The following is a 19,108-nucleotide window of genomic DNA, read 5'->3' on the forward strand; positions in this document are numbered from 1 at the left end:
AATTGCTAACAATGCATATGAGTATACAAGTAGAACCATATGATGGATAAATGTTTGTTCCCATTTGGGTGATCAGCTAGCTTTGCCGCATTTACATTAAAGATTGAGTTTCTCGATCTCACTTTTTTGTCATGGGACACTTTCTAGTCCACAAAATCCGTAACTGCTTGGCCAATCAATAGATTGATTTATACATCAAATTGCAATTTATTAATTGGAGATATTAGCCATTGGATTCATGCATTTTTCTCATCAAGAGTTGCTTTCTAGGTTTGTGTTACTCTCAGATGGTTAATGATGTAAACTAAACAACAACCAACCCCTTGAAGAATTGGTTAACTACAAAGCTCAAATTTACTCCCTCGTTCCTAATTGCAATCAAGGATATGCCCACACCTTCAAGAAGGGAAAAATGCAGAAAAAATCTTAATGAAACAACATATTAAAATGGAAATTCCCTACACTTATATGTCAGACTATTCCATGGAGTCAAGGGCAGAGCCAGGATTTTCTTGTAGTGGAGGCAAACTATGATTAGTTGTATGGTTGAAGAACATGAATGGAGGGAGGTGAGGCAGTGGGGGCAAAATTTGGAGGAAGATGAGGGTGTGGGGGCAAATGAGGAGAGAGGTGAGGGAGTGGGGACAAATGGGGCATGTAATTAGTTGAAAATATAGGGGTGTCTCAAAGTTCTATGGGGACAATTGCCCCCAACAATTCCTTACTAGCTCCGCCCCTTCATGGAGTTTAACAAGCTTCTTGTTACCAATGACAATATAACTAACTATACTATAGATATCATCAATAGTAGGACTTGCACATGTAGAGAGAGAATGCCCTTTAGTATATGTATTAAGTTTATTATTACAAAATAAGTTTCCATATCCATGGTGAAAGGAAATGAGAGCAATATGACTACTAGAAATCCATTTTTCTAGGGAATAGCTTGGATGTGGGCATTTATTTTCAAAATGCTTAGATGTGGTCATTTAAAAATGTTGAAACAGATTGGAACTTTTTTGTTTTTGATAAGTAAAACCGAATGAAACTTTAAACCATGATTAGCACACATAATTATGCCTGCAAACACGTGTGGCATGCCAAACCTCCCTTACTCATCTATTTGTGCCAACTGAATGATAGTTTATTTGTATTCAACCAAAAGTACAGGAACTAGTTCATACCCCATTGATTAAAAAATAGAAAATGTTCATTGTACCTAAGGTCATAAACATTTCTCTCTTAAAATAAAAAAAAATGAAGAATGTCCAATTAGATCATTAAAGCCGGTCAATTTTTCATATGGTTAGTAATTTTGACATGATTTTGATAGAAATAGATCATGATAGCTGTTAAAACAAAAAAATATGATTTTATCCTTAATCATACACGTTTCACCTCAAGATAAGCATATATGGATGTTTGCACTATAATATCGTAAGATTGTCTCATAACTTGAGTGTCAAAGTATCTTTATCAAGTATTTCATCGATGAAGAATTTGAAGCAATAAAAGAACATGGAGAGAAATAACTCAAAAATCCTCCATGTTATAGTAATAAAAGCTCATTGTACAATTAGATATCGTCAAACACGATATTCATTTTGGAGCCTGGACGTAGAGCTTTGTCTTGGCCCATTGACCCTTAACTTTTACGCCACTCTTATGGACCTTTATACCCAAATTTTGATTAATTTATTTTAATCTTTGATCTAAAAAACTTTTAGAGCCTCATTTGGATACACACAAAAAAGTAACATTTTGACTTCTGCAAATTAAAAAGTTATAAAGTCTGTTTGGATTTATTTTAGAAAAATACTTTTAAAAAGTAAAAAAAATCTTTATATTTTAAAAAATAAAAGAAACTACTTTCTACTTTTTTAAAAATTACTTTTTATCCAAACGGGATCTTAGCAAGAGCTTAAAAATTCAATATCATGATTAAGAAGGATAACTATCACGTTGCTTCCCAATTTCTTCTTTCCCTTTCTTTATTGTATCACAAATAAATTTAAACATAGAGATATTTGTGAAAAATGTAGAAACATGTCCCAATAAGTGAATCTATGAGACATGATATGGATAGTTGAGATTTGTTTGGCAGTATGTAAGATGCAGTAATACAATTAATTCAAATGATCCCAATTTTTTTGAAATTAGGTGTTACTCATGTTAATTTTTATGGAGTAGAGATAATTCAAGGATATTTTTGAAAAATAAAAAGCAGGGCCAATGTAGATTAGGGCTGTTAATGGATCAGATCAGACCCAGAATCTGATCCTGTCAGGTCCAATAACTTCAGATTTGAATTCTAATAAAGATTTGATCAGGTTTCAATCCCATCTTTTTATAACATTGAAATTGACATTGTTTCACACATTGTGTACAGAACAATAGATGTGGTTTATCGAGATATGAGTGAGAAGCATCTAATGTTTTGTACACACCAATGTGTGAAACGATGTCAAAGGGCTATAAAAAATTATTAAGAAGCTCCTTTGACATCAATCTATAAAAAATTCTCGACATGAAAACATAGATACAAAGGGTTGATCTTCGAATAAGAAAAAGAATGGATTTGTAAGCCCAAAATTAATTGACTTATTTGAAAAAAGCCTTGTTCTTTAGAAGATCTATTTCGTGACCCTTGCACCCAAAATAATGTAATCCATTCCTAAAATATTGGGGACCCATTCTTCATTAAAAATCTCACACTATCAATCATATTAAATATTTTTTTATTTCTTTAACAATTTGTTTTACGTCATCGAAAATAATAATTGTAATGAAATATTAGTGCTTACTATCACTCCTAAAATAGTTGACAAACTATTAGAAGAAATTTCAATTGTTAAGTATTTATTATTAATAAATAATAATACTTATAACAGTAATTAGAAAAAAGTTGCCAAACTATAGGCATTGGATGCCTGAAAATATTACTTAGTTATGAATCATGGTAGAGCTATAATTATATTTTCAAAAAATACTTCAATAAATAAAATTAGATTTACATTTTCACAATTTATCACTTTCAAATTGTAAAGATTTTTTTTTTCATAATATAATAAGTGGTGATTTTTTTTTTTCATAAGAAATAGACAATTGCTTCGAAAATGCTATCCATCTTAAAACATTCTGGAACTCGATCAATTTCTTTCATGTTCTCGCTCTTGCACCCACTCCACACTCTACTAAGATCTAGGAAGATTTAATCTTCTCTAGCAAATAACGTAAAAGAATTCCAGCTTTCGAACAGTTTAGAAAAATTGATCATCATTTTTTTTTTTTTTTTGCTTATCGTGGGAAACCCCACCCTTCGAGTGAGACTAATCCCACGGTCACAAGCACCACCCCCTCGGAAAGTCCTTGTAAGTGGTCGTGGGATTTCGAACACTTGACCTACCTTTCTTGAGGAGCTTATCAAGGCTCAGCTTGCCACTGGGCCAACCCCTTCGGGTTGAAAAAGAAAAATTGATCATTATAAATGCACTCATAAGCATCGGTGCCATCATGATTAATGGTACTACATAGCACTGTATCTTTCTCTCTTTTGTAAATAAAAAATAAAAATTGTTACAAGGTCAACCTCAAAATCAGTAAAAGTTTAGGTTTTGAGATTATACTATTAAAATGTCTCACTGTTACCATTGGATGTTGATATTGGTTTTCGTGAGGTTCGGCCTTCGAGGGTAATTTAAAGAACGAAATCTAATACTCTACACTTAGATAGCAGAGTTTCAAACTCAAGTCTTTCGACAAATTTAACTTTAATGTTATTTATACTTTGAGATTAAGAACGTAAAAGAGAAAATTAATATAATAAAATTAAAAGAATATTATTGGAAAAATAAAATATAAAAAATGGAATATGAAATGTTGTAGTACTGTAACATGGTTTTAAAACTCATTTTGTCGTCCGTCTTGTCCATGAATAAGACCGAGTCGTCACAGGCGAGATATTGGATTTATTTGGTAACACTAACTTACTCCTTTAGACAAGAAAATAGACAGAAAGATATGTACTAATTCCTAGAAGAACAGTACTGATCTCAATGAATATAAAAAATTCCCTCTCATCTAGGAGCAAGCAGGCCCGCACTACTAGCGAAGGCTTTTTTTCTATTGTGAATCAACTCGATAACTCATGAGTCAATCTGGGTGAATTACATAGTATATATTAAAATTTATTAAACATTCTTAAAATATTTAAGAATATATTTTCTGTTTTTTATATATAAAAAATTAAGAATCGTCATAATCTGACTACCCCACGTGACACACTCAGTCAACTCTCTTGACAAGTTCGGGAATCATAGATCTATACGTCTTGGGATACAAAACTATACTTCCCTGTAAAAATGTGTATCCCGAGGCATACATATCTATAGTTCTTAAACTTGTCACATCAGGAGAGTCAATTGAGTGTGCCACGTGGGGTGGTTAGATTATCGTGACTCAAAAATTAATTTAAATCAATTAGAACCCTTGTTAGAAATCTCCCATTTACTTCTTGAAAATTTCACAATTTTTTGGTTTTTTTCAATGAAAGTATTATTCTCTGTATTATTGGACTATTTTGAGTAATTCATGAATTTTAAGTTTGAAAAGGATAAAACTCATTTTTTTTTACGAATTTTTATAAAACTCAATGGGAAAAAAAAATCACTTTATATAGCTTGTTATCTGTTGCAAAGTGTAAACTTGTAAGTTGTGAGATGTAACGTAGGTCAACTTTGAAGTGGTCATAATTCAAAACTCTGGAGGAATCCACCTTTCTACATGACAAATGTCGATTTTATCTTTAAAAGAAATAATGACAAGGCCTCTACATTTATTTAATATTACACCTTAATTTTTCAAATTGATGATTTTTCCTTTAACTTTAGTTTTTTTTTTTTTAAATCAATGGAGCAATAAACCTCAATGTCCGTTGGTACTTGTGGATTCAGGGGCACAAGAAGAGGGACGCCATTTGCTGCTCAAACGGCAGCAGGAAATGCTATTCGTACAGTAGTGGATCAGGGTATGCAACGAGCAGAAGTCAGGATAAAAGGTCCTGGTCTCGGAAGAGATGCAGCATTACGAGCCATTCGTAGAAGTGGTATAGTATTAAGTTTCGTACGAGACATAACCCCTATGCCACATAATGGATGTAGACCTCCTAAAAATCATCACCATTAACATCACAAATTTCATCATCACCATCACTATCATATTATCGAATTTTTTAAATGAAACGGATGATACACATATGAAAAATATGGTGCATATTATCCAATTTATTAAATTTTTGGCTGAATTTTAGATCGGATTTTTACAATCCAAAATCGAATATAACTCGAATTTTTCACAATTTGAATTTTTGTCGTATTCCGAATTGCTAACAAGGATCAGAAACCAACCAAGTTTCTAAATTGACTAAAAGGATTTGAACCCGAGTCATCAAGTTGAAAACATAGAGATGGTGGTCTTGATCCTTGTTAGCAATTCAGAATACAGCAAAAATTCAATGCGTGAAAATTTTGGGTTCTATTCAATTTTGGATCGCAAAAATCCGGTCTAAAGTTCATTCAAAAATTCAATAAATGAAAAACATGCATCATATGCTTCATACATGTACTATCTGCCTCATTTCAAAAATTCAAAAATCAAAATTTCAGTAATATGATAGTGATAGTGAAAGTGATAATATAGTGATGATAGTAATAATGATGGTGGTGATAATGAGGGTATGGAAATTATTATTTCATTGGTTTATAAAAGAAAATCAAAGTTAAGCGACACATCATCAATTTGAAAAATTAAGGTATAATCTCAAATAAATATCAAGAACCGTGTCTCTATTGTTTTAAAGATTAAAAAAAAAAACATTCGTCACCTAAAAGGTGGATTCCTCCAAAATTTTGTTACAAATCGGAGTAGTAATTTTTTTTCTAATTAAGTATTATAAAAATTAGTAAAAGTCCGATTTTATTCTTCTTCTTTTTTAATTAAAAATAAGTGAATTATTCAAATAATTAAATAATCAGGAGGATAATTAAATAATCAAGACCCTTGATTGGCCACAAATCACCTAGAGAGTACAGTTAAGGCCTCATGTGCGTAGCTCCAGAAAACCTTTACGTTGTAGCTAATTAACGTTTTCGCTCCTCTTCGTAAAAAAAATTTTAACTAAATGAACTAATATCCCTTATTTTATCGTTTTATAGGGTAGTTTTTTCCACATAAAAAGGGTTTAAAGGGACCTATGTTTCCACTCCAGAAGACTCGCTGGATTGTCGGTTCAGCACGGGTTCCAATTCCCAAAACCAGCAATCTCTCTGTCTCTCTCCTCCCCCCAACAAAAACCAGAGAAAAAAAATAGAGCAGAAGAGGGAAAGATCTTTAACCTCTGTTACAAGGTAGAGAAAAAATTTCTAGCTTTGATTCGTTTTTGTATTTCTCTTTTTTCTGACATTTTAGTTTGCAAATTTGTGTTTTTTTCTGGTAAATAAGGCTGAAAAGGTAATAGATCTGATCTTTCTGGAAGAACAAAATGGTTTCCAATGCTCTTAAATCTACAGATTCAAAGCTCTTTCTTGAATCAATTTGGGGAAATTCTGAAGCTTTGTTCAGAGCTCTAATGGCGGATTATTGAGATCAATGGAAGGTAGTACTCGTCGTCAAAGAATAACTCTATCGGATCAAATGTCGGTTCTTGACTCATCGAATCTTCGAGATCTGTTGAGAGTCAGAGACGATGAAGATGATGGACGAGATGCACTTGCAGGACTAACCCTAGGAGCTGTTTTAGGCTGCGAGGATCGAAGAAGAACTCGAATTCCAACCAGTAGAACTCTACTTGAAATCATCAAAGACGAAGAATCTGGCGCGGCTTACAGAGGTCTCATCTCAAATCAAAACAACAAGAAAAGCTGGAGAGCGTTGAAAGATCGACTTCGTCTTCGTCGAGCTGGTGCTGCTTGGCCTTCCATCGAAGATTGCAGAATTCAGATCTCTCATCCCTTCTCTGCAGATACAACAACCAATAACACAAGAAGATCGATCGCAATCGCTCCAAGAATCACTTCTTCTGATTCTGAAACCGAAAACTCAATTCCCGCCATGATTCTTCCTCAAACAAATGAATCAGAAGTTGTTGAAAATGTTCCAATTGTTTCAGAAATCGATACAAATGTAACAGATCCATCGTCATCAACGGTTGAAGAACCGATAATGGCGGATCGAGGAGAGGAACAGAGACCTATGAGAATGTCGTTAATGGCGTTGCTTGAGGAGACAGATAGACAAGCAGGGGGAGTAGGGTCCTCCACATTGTTGGTGGGGACAGAGGAGGAAGAAGAGAAAGAGGAGGACGACAAGGAAGAGGGAGGAGGAGGAGAGGAGTACGTATGTTGTGTTTGTATGGTGAGGCACAAAGGAGCTGCGTTCATACCTTGTGGGCACACCTTCTGCAGACTTTGTTCGAGGGAACTTTGGGTTAGTAGGGGAAATTGTCCTATCTGCAATGGGTTTATCTTAGAAATTCTTGATATTTTCTAATAATTTATCAAGATTATATTTTTATTTTATATTTTTTATGAAGTTCAAAAATAATCCAAAACAAAAAAACAAAAAAATTGTAATTTCCCTCTCCCATCTCTTCTTTTTTCTTCTTCGTCACAAACCCCTTTTTTCCAAGTGAGATTATATTGGCACACCAACTTCTACTTACAACACACCAATCCTTACGAAATTAACCCATTGTCTTGTCCGATAAATTACCATTTCATGAACTGAATATGGGAAAAGTCCGATTTCGATATACTGTTCATTTTAATTTTCAAAACATGTTTTCCAGAGAGCTCGTCACTTTTATAATCAATGAACTCACCACCATTCAAAATATCAAGAGTATTTGACTTTTAACTTTACTTGTGATCCTGACTCGTCGGTAATTTATGAGAGAGATCATTGATTATAAAAGTCACTTTAAAATTGCCTGCAATCTCGTTCTCATTAGTAATTTATCAATGAGACCAGTGATTAAAAAAGTGGCGAATTCGTTCGAAAACATGTTTTGGGAATTAAAAGGAACATCACATCGGAATCAGAATTTTTTTCATAAGTTGTGCACTTTTACGAAAATTTCACGTCTAATATACATTGGTGTGGTGCATTAGAAGTAAAAGTTGGCGTAGTCATTAGAAGCTCAATTTTTATTTTTTTTAATCTTCTGGAAATATTCGTCAAATTTTATGTTTATAGATATAATACCTAGAACCATTAGAACCACTAGATTCAATGAGAGAGAGAATGGAGATCTTCAACATAAATTTCCATGTTTTCAAATTGGTGATATGCATCTTATCTTCGAGAAATGATTGAAATGTTTTTTATTTTGTTATTGAGAGTGAGTTCAGATATTTTTTTATTATCTCAATCCACAAACTTTGATTTATCTAAACTTTTTCATCATTTTCAACCAACCCTCTATTTGTGAAAACTTGAATCTTCAAATTATATGTTTCCGGATGAGCTTCTTCACCTCAACTTCTTCAACTAGCAAAACTAAAATTGAATCAAATTATATGTATTTCTATGCATCGCTTCAACCACATGTAAGGCTAAAAATATCCCAAGATTACTTTGCAAGCCAAGCACTTATTTGAAGCACCCATTAATTTGACTTCTTTAAGACACAGCATTTCAAATTCAGTCCATGCAGATTCATGGATTTTTCTTAATAATTGGAACAATGGTTTGCAATCATCTCAGGACCTTGAGACAATTAAAGTTAAACTCATCCCTACAGCTTTTTGAACGCTCGCATTTGAGGAATTTTGTAGGAATAACTTCGAATGCACTTGCATAGGACCGAAGCATGTAATCATATAGGGATTAGTCCATATCCTGAAAGGCATATGGGATGCCCTGTGTCATTAAAAAGAAAATAATTAAAAAAAACTTCAAATGCACCTTAGCTTGATTGAGCTTTATCATTTTTTTTTTTTTTTTGATAAGTTGATTGAGCATCATCATGTATTCTTAGAGTAGAAAATGTTTGGTCAACAAGTCAACTAATTAAGTATAGTTAAGCAATGGACCCTACTTGGTCATGACTTATTTTAAAGATTAGGATGAATATTTACTTGGGGAAATTTAATTACATCTTATTAATAAATGGCCCTACTTCTCGAAAGAACCCATGTGCCGCCAACTCATCAAACTTGGATGATTGAAACCAATAACATATAAATAAGTCTTCAAAATATAACAAAAAAATAAAATAAAATAAAAAAATGTGTGGTAGACACAGGTGATCCACCAAATGTCAAATTGTCCTTGATTCAATGGTATATGAGAATCTAGGCAACCCACAACAAGTTTTCAATTATATATCAATCAATACAATAATATATCAAACAATAACCACATACCAAATATCTATTTTTTTAGTCTTCTCCTATGATTATTTCTTTGAAAAGTTAAAGGCAAAAGAATAGTACTTTACAAAAGATTAAAAAAAGAAGAGATAGAGAGGTCCAATGGTATATGAAAAAATTAAGACAGAACAAGAGACAAAAAAAAAAAAAAGGAGACCATTGAAAAGAGAAGAGGACTCTAAATTTTGTTGACAATGTTCTTAGAATCTTAAAAGAGTTGTGCTGGAGTGACCTCAAGCTAGAATCTCATATCGCACTTATTGACGTGAAAGTGGATAACCATAGATGTTTTTCACTCGTATCTCGATGAAAGCATTTATGGTTCCCTTACACTTTCATGTCAAAAAGTGTGATATGAGATTCCAAGCTGAGCTCACTTCAACATTATTGATCTTAAAAATCTCCTCAATAAATGAGTCGTGTTGGGGTGGCATTGGGATTTATTGCAATTCTCACGTAATCGTAAATGTGTTTTCTCAAGATACGAGTTAAAAACATATACAATTATGTATGCACCTCCATGATAAAATGTGAGAATCGCATTAAATCCAATGTCACCCCAGCATTAGTGTCAATAAAATTCCATTCACAATCTCTTCAAATTTCCTTTTCCCTTTTTGCAAGTTCCATATTATAAAAATAAAAAATATATATATAAAAAAAAAGTTTTTGTCAAAAGAAAGAATGAACAACTCCATTGCCTCGACTTCTATTTTGTTTTATAATTCAAGTTTTATAAGAAATTAGTGTGAATCTGAATTTGAAAAATAAGTAGAAATATAGGTTAGTTGTGAAGAATAATTAACTCCACGACTTAGAGATTTATTTAATTTTATAGGTCTAGTGTTATAATAAACTAGGTAGAGTTTGCATGTGCCTACTAGTAAAGACATCATTTTTAAGGTTAACAGGTAAAATAGGTAAGACCATAAAGCTAGAGGGGTATTATTCGAACAAGGGGTAGAAGAGAAAAGACAATATAAAATTGAAGGATATTTTTGAAAAGATGGGGTAGAAGAAGAAAGACAATAAAGTTGTAAGTGTATTCTTGAAAAGGAGGAAAAGAGAAAATGAATAAAATTGAAAATTTTAGTTGAGAATCGTAACGAGATTAAATCCTAACCCCTCTTTATAGGCTGGATACAAAGGGGGACAACCTTTGAGTTTTATTATATAGATTAGAGTTTGTTTGTGCCTATAACATGGGAATCTTCTTTGTGGTTAAATGAGTAAGGAGAAAGGACAATAAAGAGTCATTTATTGAAAAAGGGAGAGATAAGGAAAAATAATAAAATCGAAAGGATTTTATTTGAAAATGGGAGAAGAAGAAAAACAATATCTAAAGTTAACTAGGTATTCTTAGAAATAGGTAGAAGTTGAAAGGTAATAAAGTTTTAATTATTCTTCGTACGAGGGACAATAAAGTAGAAGTCATCAAGATACATTCTTTGTGGGGAGATAAAGATTGAGACAAAGAGTGTGAACAACGTCTTATTTTATTAGTCAATGGTTGGAGTCTAAATTTGGGGGGGGGGGGGGGGGGGAGAAGAAGAGGTTATTGGTTAAAATGAGAGAAAAATTACTTAAAAGACCATGGTGGAGGGATTTTTTTTTTTTTTTTCTAAATAGTCCCTAAGGACATCTCTTAATAGTCCATTTAGTAAAATTTTCTTTTCTTTACAATCCCTGGACCTTGTCTCACGTGTATAATTCCTTTCAAATATCTAAATTACCATTTTCTCATCTTCTTCACATAGTTAGGGTTTCCAAAGATGATTGTGAACATTTTTGACGATCATTGGTCATTTTTTATGATCTTTGATTATGAGTGACGAATGGAGAATGATATTCTCCTACTTTTGAACATTAGACTCATTTTTTTTTCGATGTTTCATTAAGAAAAATAAAAAACGAAGATGAGATTCTAAATTTTTTTATGATTACGTCATAACTTTGATTTGCAACTATGATTTATTCTTTTTAGGTATTTCGAAGAGATTAACCAAGTATCGAAGTTGAAAATTGAAAAAAAAATTTGAAAAATCTAGTTCACATTACAACGTCGAGTTCATCACTTTTAATTATTGAACTCACCACTTAGTGTCGAATTCACCACTTTTTATTGTTTAGTTCAACATTTAATTACTTAGTGTTGAATTCACCACTTTTTATTCAACATTTAATTACTTTCAAGTTTGACTATATATTCATAAGAAAAAAAATCATTGAACTCAACAGTAATTAAATGGTGAACTCGATGCTATAAAAGTGAATTAGATTTTTATTTTTTTCATTATTTCTAATTCAATTCTAGGTAAATCTCCTCGAAACACTCAAAATGTATAAATCATAGTTGCAAATAAAAAGGTACAGCTTAATAAATAAATAAAAATGGAATCTCAACTTTGTCCTTCATTTTTTTAATGAAACATGAAAATAAATCTAAAAAATGCGTCCAAATTTTCAAAAGTAAGAGAGTATCATTCTCCATTTGTCATTCAAGATCAAAGATTGCGGAAATGATCGCAACTGCCATTGGAAAACCTAACTATGTGAGGTAGATGATAAAATGGTAGTTTGGGTATTTCAAAGACATTATACAAGTCGGATAACGTCCGTGGACCATTAAAAAAAGAAAAGTTTACTAAATGGACTATTAAGAGACCGCCCAAAACTTAGGGACTATTTGAAAAGTTCCTCCATAAGGGTCCTTTAAGTAATTTTTCCTAAAAAGAATGAATGATTAACTTCAACGATTAGACATTTAGGGCACACGTTAACAATGTGTATTTATTTCACTTTAACGTGTGCCCTTCCAACATTTATTTACGCATGTTTGATTACAAAGAAAATATTAGTTTGCAAATCATTTGCTAGGCAACATGATTTGTCATGCAAATCACTTTCTATTGTTTGGGCACAAAATAAAATTTCTTGAAAAATTATTTTTGCTATTTGAATTACATAAAACAAAACCAAATATATATATAATGATAAAATTATTTTTTGGGAAAGATTTGAATTACTACACCCAATTTCTTAAATTATTAGAGAACTAACATTGGAAGCCCAATTATTTTAGAGAGCTACAATTGCACCTTATGTTTTAATTATTCCATCCCACTTTCTTAAATTATTTACCACACCCCAATTAAAAATTAAAGCACATTCCTCAAACAATACAAAGATTTGACTCAAATTATAATCTCAACATTATAACACTGTTCAAACAATTTTAGTGGTTGCTTACAATTATGATTAGGCTCATATAAAATCTTAAACCAAAAAAAAAAAAAAGATAAAATCTAGCAAATAATGAGATAGTTTCTTTTGGCACCCCAATTTTTACTTCTTTTTTTTTTTTGTGTAATCAATAAAATTTGCATACAAATAGCATTTCCTAACTTTATTTATAAAACAAATATTGCTATAATTTAAAATTAATCATTCAATCGGAAATTTACAACAACAAAAAATCGGACTAGTTTAGATAATTTTAATTTTTTTTATAAAAATAATTAATTTTTAATAATTTAAATATTTATTTTATATAAAAAAAATTATGTTTTTTTTTTATTTTTTTTATTTAACTTTATTTATAAAATAAATATTAATTTTTCGTGTGTTAGCAAATCATTTTCCAAGGGAGAGGGGGGGTAAGAAAATGATTTGTCATTAATGAAAAAAAATTATGGGTGTTGGCAAATCATTTTCTATGCAAATTTAGATTTTTTGACGTGTAAAACTCTGAAAAATTACTATTTTCTATGGAATTTCAATTTCCCCCTAATTTTTCGCACAATCAAATAAACCCATATAAAACAAGAAAGTAGTTTTCCGTACCTAAAAAACTTTTGAAAGCTTCAATAATTGCAAAGAGTACAAAGCATTGTTTGTTGACCTACTTAGAATGTATTATAAGAGGAATCTACATGCGTGATGCCAAGAAAAGTATAGTTCCATTTCCAAATAAAACTGATACATTCGAGACATTGTTGAAATTAAATGGCCAAAAAAAGCTTACAACACTTGTATATGTGCCATTGTTTGGTATAATAAATCAATTTTAAAATATTAAAATAATGTTGATATCAACAAGAGCTTTTAAATGGTACCAAGTTTAATGCAAATTTTGAGTAATGGATTAATTTCTTCTTGAGAGAGGGACAAATGAATATATATTGCTTGCGAACTAAAACAATTTGTTATTTGTATAGGTTTTGTTACATCCTCTGTGATTATATACTTCATTAGCTTCCGCTCTCAAACTTCAAACCAAAGCCTTGGAGCTGAGCCTAACCTTGTTCCCGCAAAATTGAATCCCCCTTTTAATACATTTCATACCCCATGTTAAATCTCGTACCAAAGCCTTGAGAGCTGATCCTAACCTTGTTCCCAAAAAATTGAATCCCACTCTTAATTACATTTCATACCCCTTGTGAAGTTCCTTTCTTTCTTTCTTTCTCTAGTAAATCTTGACTCTTTATCTTATTTAAAGCAAATATGCAAGAAATTTTGAACTATAAACCGTGAGGGGGTGGCTCAATGGCAATTTCGAATCCAATAAACAGTGAAAGCCTATAGGTTATGAGTTTGATACTCAGTATGAGCTATATTTCCTTGGGGCCACCCGTGAGGGTACACCCTCACTTACCCAGTGCTTGTGATTCGCAAGCGTTGCACATGCTAGGAGGAGAGACCCATATGCCGTGGCTATGTCCTTTGCTCTTCTGATCCACCTAGTTAGACATAAGTTCGGCCACCTCCGTCATAAATAAAAATGAAAAAAGAGAAAAGAAATTTTGGACATCAAAAAGATGTTACATATTTAGTACTAACAAATAAATTATATAGATAAATTGTTGTTTGATTGTAGTTAGTTGGAAGTTGAGGATTAATTGGAGAGTAAGATTAGTTATATTGAGTAAACTATAACAAGCACTACAAAATAAACAGTCTTTCCCGGTATTTTCAAATCGTCTCAATATGCTAAAGAACTGTTGGTATTATATATCAACGGCGGTTGATCTTTAGCTGGCAATTATGGCGTTGAGAAAAATTATAATAGACAACAACACCAACACCAACATCACACACACGCACATATCATAACTTGGATAAATCGAATATTGACTTATTTTCTCATCCATAAAATAACAGAAGATTTTGTTATTTTAGTATAGGAGAATAAGTGGGGACAAAAGTAGATGTATAATAGACATATTAAGTTAATATTAATTGTCGTGGGAATTACAAAAATTAACAGAACATTTCTAGAACTACACTCCACAAACTCTCAAGGTTGCATTGTCAATAATTGGAACAGACTTGTGTTTGTCTTAGAAAAATTTATTCAAACCTACAGCCATCCCTTCAAGATTCTTAACCTATTTTTGAATTCTCACATGTGCATTTTGGATGAGCTCGGAACTAATATGGATTTGGTTGTATTCCTTTCTTATCACTATAAATTAATTTCTAGAATTCGAAATCTCATTTGGCTTGATTCTTCTAAAATTTGATTTTATAATCCAAAAATAAAAATCTCATTTTCTTAACATTATCTCTAAGGATTGATCCAATGAAACAATATACTTAATTGCATGTTTTGAGGTTGAAGATGAAAATAAAAATATTTACCCAAGCAATTAAAGACACAATGGAACTTTAGGTGAAAAATCAAGTGTTCTTGGTAATAAGTTGAAGATGAACTCATTTAGGTCATTTTCTATTAGTTTTCAAGAAAGCAAATTCTACTATCATTGGGGCAGGTTATCTAAAGAATTATAATGGTTTTGCAATTTTTATAAATATATAAAAAACTTTATATTGCAATTATTATTATTGTTGTTGTTGTTATTCTTATAAGAAATATTTCAAGAAATTTTATGCATTTACAAATGATTTGCAGAGTGCAAAAAATTGGATTGTGAATGACAAACAATAGAAATAACTGTATCGGATTCTCCATTTTTTTTTTTTTCTAATTATGAAATAGTCAATAGCTAATCCAAATCAAATGATGCATTGGATTCTAAAATCCATTTATGAGCAAAAATCAAAATCTTGAATCCGAATCAAATGCTCCCTAATAATTATTGTGGCTCTTTGTTCTTGTTAACATGTAATCACGTTTGAATAAATTGTTTTTTTCCTAATATGTGTCTAGACATGTTGACCACGAATCTGTGATAAGTCAACTGGTTATTTTTAATCCAAAAACATCATCTTGTAGCAATATAAATCCATAAAATTTAATTATATGAATTGTACCATAATTAAGCAATCCATAAGGTATTTTACAAGAGCATAAGCAAGTCAGTCGATTCAAGGGGGTTGGCACAATGGCAATTTTAGACCGATAAACGGTTAATGCCCATAGGCCGCGAATTCAATACCCAATATGAGCATTAATTCCTCAAGAGCCACTTGTGAGGGCGCACCCTCACTTACTTGGTGCATTTGATGTGCGGGCATTGCATGTGCCTCAGGACTAGTCCTTGGACAAGACCATGGTCTATAGACTGGGCAAAGCATGGATACGGACTCAATCCGTTATTTACAGGGATACTCGATTATCAGAAGAAAAAAAGAAAAGAGGCTAGCGACAAGAGTTAATTCCCTTTGGTCATGTGTTTGAAACTAAGTGGTATCTGGATTTACTTTATTGCAAAAATGGGGAACTTTCGTGCAGTCAACGCATGCAATTGTAGGGACTAGTAGTCCTTTCCCAAAGAGCCATTGCAATATCCAAAAAAAAAAAAAAAAAAAAAGGAGAAAACTGTCTTTAGGAAATTTGTTGTTTTCATTTATAAAACAAATGCATCTCTTATGTTCTTTGTAATGACTTAATTCATATATATTGCAATTCATGGATGAATCATCATTAAAACCTTATTTCAAAATTTTAGATGAACATAATTTGGAAACACAACATTTTTTATTTTTTTTTATATTGTCGAAAACAATTTGCTTATATAAGGGAAAAACCAGAATTTGACAATCACAATTCTTTATTGACTTATAGACTAGAAGTTCTGGAATGGATCAATTTTTTCACTTGTAAACCGTTTTCGACAACATAAGAAGTTTCAGAATAGTGCAACAGAATACAAGACATTTCATACATAATAGTTGTAACGAATAGTCCCCACCTACAACTAATTTAGTTGGTAAAATCTTTAGGTGATGATATCTAGATTCAAGTCTCGTCAGCATCGAGTTTAATGAAATTTTTAAAAATAGACTTAACGGTAAAAAATAAAATAAAATAAATTGTCACCCAATCCTAACTTTGAAGAAAATTATGAGTTACTAGAGTTACATACATCGTTATCAATGAACCCTGCTTTTTAAGAGAGCCCCATGTGCCACCAAACTCTTCTGACTTGCATGTTTAAAATTAATGCATCTCTTTTGGATGGTGACCTAACATACAACCAAGTCTTAAATAAATGAGTGGGGGGCACTAAAGATAACAAAAAGAAAATGGGAAAAGGAAACTTGCCATGACACACGTCAGATTCTCCTTGACTCAATGGTGGTACCTATTGCCACATCACCAAAATTTGAAAGGTGAACAAGGCCCCTACTTTTATAATTAATTTTATTATTATCAAGATTATTTTTCTCAAAACAAATAATTATAAAAATATTATATAAAATTAGATTATCAATTTAATTTTTTTAAATTAATTATAAAAAATTTAAAACATTCATAAATCCTAATTTTTGAATACATGTGGTGTATAACGTGTTCAGTCACACGAAAGAATGTTCATGAGAAAATACACAATTCCCTGATAAGACATATCTCATTGATACTTATTTTGATAAATCTCAATTGTTGGATTTCATATTTTTTATTCCATGATTTGTCACCGTTCACATTTTGGTAATTAAAATGAACAATAAGATGGAATCGTAAATTCTTCAAATTCAATTCACGAAATGATAATTCACCCTATTTAATTAGGTTTTATAAAAATAAAATAAAAAATATTTGGTGTGGCTAAAGAAATTCTCTAAATATATCACAATGTATCATAAAACTTGAACTCATCCTTCCAAAGACATAAAACAAACAGATATAATTTCTCCCTACCAAATCACTTTTGAAAACTTAAATGATAGAAGATGGTTTAGGGCAACAGTTGTTGACCTGCTTGTTGTTGACATCCATTATTAGGGGAGTCGGCATGTGTGATGCACGTGATTCTAATTTCTAAACAGGGTCAGATTTAATTTCCACCTAAAATTACAAAATCACCCTCACCATCATTACCATTGAGAGGAATTTTACAGTAGATGGAATATGGATGTTCTTGAAATTATATAGAGAGCTGTTCTTATTTACTTTCTACCCTAATAAAAATAACCTAAGTATCCTCATCTTCAACTTATAACTAAAAATCCTTCATTTTTATATTAAAATCAGTCATGAACTTCAAATTCTTCAAATTCTTTTCAAAATTAATTTTAATCTATTTAACCTCATCTTTAATACATCATTTTGAACCTCACATTAATCCCTTTTTAGAAAAATCCAAAATTTTCTTTAACTCAAAAATCCTATCTTATTTTTTAAGTTTGAAGGTTAAAGTAGATTACTCTTATGGTTCAAGATTAGGATAAAATCTTTTTATTCAAGATGTTGAAGATAATTGACTTTGGGAATAGAGATTAAAAGGTTTTTATTTTAAGTTGAAGCCGAGGGTATTAAGGTCATTTTGCATTAATCTATTAGAAATAGCGAAGGTCTTTGAGGCATGTAGGCATTTTGATCAATATTTGAGATCCCACTCTATGTTTTTAAACTATGATAAACTAATGAGAAATGACCTAAATGCCCTTTTCTTCAACCTCTGAAAAAAATAAAATTCTTGAATGTTCTTCTCAAAGTCACTCTTATCTTCCAATTCTTCCCTTATTGGGCAACTATAGCTTGCCCCCACTACAAGAAAATCCTATCTCCGCCCCCCTCCTATGGAAAATTTGCTTATTTGAATTTGTCTAACATCTATATTTTTTTTTATGTACATTATTTGACGTGTTTGTTTAGTGGCTAGTGCCACATGAAGATGTACTAATTAATAATTCACCGTAAAAGTAGTATCGTACTTTAATTCCAGTGTAACTGACCGATTTTTTTTAATCTAAAACTTCCACTTTAGCAAAGTGGGACTAAACTTTCAAGGTTTGTATATGTTTTTTGGGTTCTTGAACAATTGGCTTCATCTATAATGAGAGATCCCATTGATTCATATTTTTTAAAGAATGGTTTAGGGTAGGGAAAGAATCTACCCTTTCATCTAACATTATGCAATGCTTAGAACCTATTATAAAAATTAAAATTTAAGTAAAAGATATAAACTTGTAAATTAAAAAATTAAATTATGTATCAACCATGCATCATGATCAGTTAAAAAATATGAATACTAGGAATCTTGAATGTAATTTTTCTGTTTTTGCAATTCAGATTAAGCGAGAATAGGAAGAATAATTGTATATTTTGTGAGGAAGAAATGAAATTTAATGGTGATTATAAAAATACAAAATGATGTCAAATGGCCTAAAATACCCTTTCAACTGTCATAAAATAATAAATGAAAAACATTTTAGGTATTCAAGCCATTTTCTCTCATTTATGTCAAGAGAGCTGCAACTGCCACACCAACTTT

At 31.4% G+C, this 19,108-nt stretch overlaps 1 protein-coding gene across 1 annotated transcript; it reads left to right on the top strand.

The window, feature by feature from the left end:
* The first annotated feature begins 6,239 nt into the window (after positions 1-6,239).
* On the top strand, positions 6,240-7,576 carry LOC147382781 (uncharacterized). The gene is made up of 2 exons (XM_086429356.1): positions 6,240-6,404; positions 6,499-7,576. The coding sequence occupies exon 2, from the start codon at positions 6,646-6,648 to the stop codon at positions 7,543-7,545; it is 900 nt and encodes a 299-aa protein (XP_086285482.1). The 5' UTR covers positions 6,240-6,404; positions 6,499-6,645; the 3' UTR covers positions 7,546-7,576.
* Positions 7,577-19,108: the final 11,532 nt, after the last annotated feature.

The sequence above is a fragment of the Akebia trifoliata genome, chromosome 16 (assembly GCF_017979445.1).
Source record: "Akebia trifoliata isolate Shusen 1 chromosome 16, ASM1797944v1, whole genome shotgun sequence".
Classification (NCBI taxonomy): domain Eukaryota; kingdom Viridiplantae; phylum Streptophyta; class Magnoliopsida; order Ranunculales; family Lardizabalaceae; genus Akebia; species Akebia trifoliata.

Bases quoted from the DNA above. Each gene is read 5' to 3' on its own strand.
- LOC147382781 (XM_086429356.1), top strand. From the start codon at position 6,646: ATGGAAGGTAGTACTCGTCGTCAAAGAATAACTCTATCGGATCAAATG.